The 4,942-nt window shown below is 33.7% G+C and overlaps 1 protein-coding gene across 1 annotated transcript; it reads right to left on the bottom strand.

Moving 5' to 3' along the window:
• Positions 1-1,528: 1,528 nt before the first annotated feature.
• On the bottom strand, positions 1,529-2,002 carry LOC116132329. The gene has a single exon (XM_031417980.1). The coding sequence runs from the start codon at positions 2,000-2,002 to the stop codon at positions 1,529-1,531; it is 474 nt and encodes a 157-aa protein (XP_031273840.1).
• Positions 2,003-4,942: the final 2,940 nt, after the last annotated feature.

The following is a 4,942-nucleotide window of genomic DNA, read 5'->3' on the forward strand; positions in this document are numbered from 1 at the left end:
TCTAAAAATTGAATGTAATATTTAAAGCCTTCAGGTGAAGGTACAAGTAATGGTCCACACAAATCAGAGTGTACTAGTTCTAAAGGTTTAGATGCTCTAGAATTGGACCTAGGAAAAGTAGACTGGTGAAGTTTTCCAAATTGGCAAGCTATGCAGAAATCAAGAGTGCTTGCAACTGTATGTTTTAGGTTCAAAGAGTGCAAAATTTTTGCAAGAACTGTGGCATTAGGATGACCTAAGCGTTTATGCCATAACAGACCATTAGTTTCTGCAGTAGAAAATGATTGAATCATATCTTTATTAGGTTCAGTATCATTATTACATGATGATACAGGTACAGGCTTAGCATTGTTGTCACAAATAGGTACAAATGCAGGAGAACAATCATTAACAACAACATTATTTGAACTTGTAAGTTCACACTCTTTATTAACATCACTAGTAGTATGAACAACAGGAAATGCAGAAAACAAAGTTTGTGAGGACTGAGACTGAGCAAGAGCTCCAACTAACGAGTTAGGGACTGAAATTGGACAGATTGAGTGATCTACAGGCAGATTGGAATTGTAGTGATTTGCAGACAGATTGGACTTGGAGACAAAGGGAATGGCTGGAATTTGGAGTTGGTAAAGACCATCTTTAAGCTTTCCTTGAAGAAGAACAGCTTGGGACTGTTTGTCCTTAACAATACAGTGATCAGCAGAAAACTCAACAATAACTCCATTATCTTTAGTAAATTTTGACATACTTAAGAGATGTTTCCTAATGTGAGGAACACATAAAACATGCTTAAGGTAAAGAGACCTAGATTGACATGGTAATGAAGTAAAACCAGTATGTGATATAGAGAGTAACTCACCATTTCCAACTTGAATTTGCTCATTTCCAGTGTAGCTTGAGTCTACTGCAAGTTGAGACAGGTCTAAAGTCACATGATCTATGGCTCCAAAATCCATGTACCAAGCTGCATCCTAGATAGTAGAAAGTGCAATAATGTAGTTGGCAACATGATTAGAGTAATGTAATGGCTGAGTCTGGGACAGATAAACTTGATTAGGAGCAGTAGTTGTGGCTGATTAAGGGCCAAAATTTGTGTGTGATTGGCCGAACTTTGACTAGGTCCTGATGGAAAACCAGTTGATGGATAGGATAATGGTGGAAATCCAGTTGGTTGGTGACTTATGTTGGGGTGATAAGGAGGTTGAGGTGAATTCTGAGTGAAGTACGGTCGGTTTTGAAACCCAGCTTGAGTTCTGGAGTAATTGTTATTGAAATTTGGTGGTCTGACTACTGAGTTATTTCCTCCAATGTAGCTTATGTCAAACCGATGATAACAATTCAATGCAAGGTGTCCACTCTTTCCACAAACTTGACATATAATCCTGCCTCTTCCAACTCCTCTACCTCTTCCTCTGACACTAGTGAATTGTGAGGAATAAAAGTGGTTCTGTGGTGTTGCATTCATAAACTGATTTAGACTAGTACCAGATTGATGAGGAGCAAAATTTTGGGAGAAGAGATTAGGGTTCTATATGGGTGAAAACTGATGTTGTCCCATATTAAGCAAGGAATGTTCACTCTGATATTTTGTTTGAGTTGTATCAGTAGTGAGATTAGCAAGATGAATTGAACCTCCATGAAACTCAGTGTTGACAACTGAATTTGCAACTAGATTTGCTCTTTCCAACCTCAACTCATATTTTTGCAAAATAATTTGTGCTTCCTGAACATAGATAGGATCTATCCTAGACTCCAATCTTGTAGCAATATTTACTATAGCGGCATCATATTCAGAACTTAAACCATAAAAAATGTAGTTCATTAGTTCTTCATCAGAGATTAGAATTCCACTAGCTAACAATATTTCAGCAAATCCTTTCATCTTTACAAAATATTCATGGATACTAAGATTATCTTTCTTAGTGTTTTGCAGCAAACTCTTAATGTGCACAGTTTTAGTTCTAGATTCTGTAAGAAATTCTTTTTCAAGTGCAATCCACATATCAGTAGAAAATTGACACTTAGACACTACTGAGAACATAGATTCTAAAATAGATCCAAGAATCCAACTTACAAGTAGCTTGTCTATCTTCTTCCATTGATTATACGCTAGATTAAGCTTCTTCTTTGTCGATCCCTTAATGCCTGCAATTGGAAATTTCACAAACGGCACTAGACATGAAATCAGTCCAGTAAGATGCTCCTCTAAGTCATGGGAGCCCACAGCAAATAAAACTTATGATTTCTAGAACCTGTAATTATCCCTAGTTAATTTGGGGGAAATTACAAGAAGAGAAGAAGAGGACATTGATGAGGTGTTTGTAGAATTAACGAGCTCAGTGGTCAATTTAATATCTGAGCTATTTTGATTGAGAGAGAATTGAGTAAGATCAGCCATCTTTGACGTTAGTCGATAGCTCTGATACCATGAGAGTTTAGAGAAGAAACAAAAAAAGAAACAGAGAGAAAGAAGGAGAAAGAGTTTTGGGAAATTCGTGTATTTACTTTTTTTCTACTGTTTGTACAGTAAGTGCACTTTTTATGGTGCTCATAACAGTAACTAACTAACATAGTAGTTAACTAACTTAGGTTCAATAACTAACTAACACAGTGGGTTAAGCTGAACTTCTACATGACTAACTTTGCTAACTCTTACTAACATGCCCTAAAGTTTAATAAATTGTTTTTTAATTAATGATTATTTATGGGCAATTTATTAAATATAATTGATATATGGGATATATGTGTGTTATATTAACATAATGCATATTTGTTATGTTTGATAACACGTGATGCCGTATTGAAGCATGTAGTATGCTTGTATGTTTAATGCATATTAATTATGCCATTGTTTATAGTTAAGTTTTAATATTTATATGAAGTGTTGAAACTTAATTTTATGGCATGACATTTAGTTTTAGGTTTGTAGTTTGGGGTTTATGTTTTATATTTAGCTGATACATATGGTGGATATGTATAGGGTAGATATTAAAACATTAAGCTAAAACAAAACCTAATCTTTAAATCTTCTCTAATTAAAATATTAAGTCTAAGCCTTCCATTATGAGTCAATTAATTATTTGCCATAGAATTAGAGATCCCAAGATTTCTATTATGTGAGGGATGCAATTTTATTACACAGAATTGATTGTCTTAGTTCTTGGATAGAAATTTTCATTATACCCAAGATTTCTATTATGTGAGGGTATAATAGGAATTCTATTTTAAGAATGCATAATAGGTCAGATTTAACTAGTCTAGGGTACCAAGATTTCTATTATGTGAGGTATCCGAAACTAGAGGCAAGGAAATGAATCATGGCTTATATGGTGATATAAAAGGAAATAGTTTCCTACTCATTGAATTCAATGGACCAAGATTTCTATTATGTGAGGTTTATTAAATTTGATAAGAATTTGATTCCCGACTAAAAATTTTAATCCAACGAAATTTCTGAATCTTCATCCAAGGAAATATAAGATGTGAATAAAATAGCGGGAGCTAATTAGATTAGATTAATAAAAGATATATGTGACAAAACACTCATAATTTTTTTTTTAATTTTCTTGCAGCATCTCTCATAAAATATAAAACTGTAAGAGATGAATAATCTACTGTTGAAAATCCTGGATGAGAATAACAAGTTCGTTGGCTGTAGTGATTTCAATGATTGGTTGAGGAAATTGACAATAATATTAAATTCAAAAAACGCAATCTACATTTTAGAAACGCCCCTGCTTGAACCTCCTCATTCTGATGCTCCATTTGATGAGCATAACAAATATAAAAAATGGAAGGAAGATGAACTTAGAGCTCGCTCTTATATGATGGCATCGATGAGTGACGAACTCCAAAGAAAGTGTGAAAAGATGAAAAGTGCTAATGAAATTTACCTTACGTTACAAGAGTTGTATCGTGAGAATTCGAGGATAAGGTAATATGAATTGAGTTCAATTTTATTCGGAATGAAGTTGAAAGAGGGTGTGTCACCAGAAGAACATGTCATGAAAATGATTAACATTCACCTTTCATCAATAATTATCATCTCAATAGGATTGAGAGAAAACTTCCTAATTTGTTGAATGAGATTCAACAGTTTTATAATCAGGAAAGAAAAGGCAAAAGGTAGGAGGTTGTTAGTATGACTTCTTCTAGTAAGACAAATAAGAAAAAGCCAATGAAATTCCAAAAAAAATTGGGACAAAACCCAAGGGAAAGGGGTTTAAGAAAAAGGCTGCACCTCAAGCCAATAAATCTAAAGAAAATGGCCAATGCTTTTGGTGCAAAGAAAATGGGCACTGGAAGAGGAATTGTCCTCTCCATCTAGAAAGTCTTAAGAAGACTAAAGCTCTTCTTATTGAGAAGACTAGATTAGGTATATTAGGGGTGGGATAAACCGGTTAACCGAACCGGTTTATCCAAACCGAAAACCGAACCGGTTTTCGGTTTTGGAGAAAATCCAAACCGAAAACCGGACCGGTTTCGGTTAAAAACCGAATATAAACCGAACCGAATTTTCGGTTCGGTTTCCGGTTAACCGGTTTTCAAATTAACTTTTAATCCATAAAATTCTTCAATGTTTTATTCAAGCCCCTAAATTTAAATATTTATTATTTTATATATAATGTCATATTATGTTTCTCTTTTATTTTGTATTCTTTGTATGAAAAATACATTAACATATTAAATTACTTATTTGCAGATACTAAATCCAGAATATGAAATAAAAACATAAAGAATTCAATTACACATCATTGAATAGTCAATATTCATTAATAAACTCAAATACATAACATAAAATTACAAAGTAAAAAAACTTAATATAACATAAATAGCTGCATCCCACAATGTTGGTGTTAATGAAGTTTCTTGATTCCGCACTCCCCGGATTTGTTAATGGCACACGAAGAAGATCATCATCTGCAATTAACAGCTATAAATG

The sequence above is a fragment of the Pistacia vera genome, unplaced genomic scaffold (assembly GCF_008641045.1).
Source record: "Pistacia vera cultivar Batoury unplaced genomic scaffold, PisVer_v2 Contig250, whole genome shotgun sequence".
Lineage (NCBI taxonomy): Eukaryota > Viridiplantae > Streptophyta > Magnoliopsida > Sapindales > Anacardiaceae > Pistacia > Pistacia vera.

What these genes read in the sequence shown, in the direction of transcription:
- LOC116132329 (XM_031417980.1), bottom strand. Translation starts at nt 2,002, where the DNA reads ATGTGGATTGCACTTGAAAAAGAATTTCTTACAGAATCTAGAACTAAA.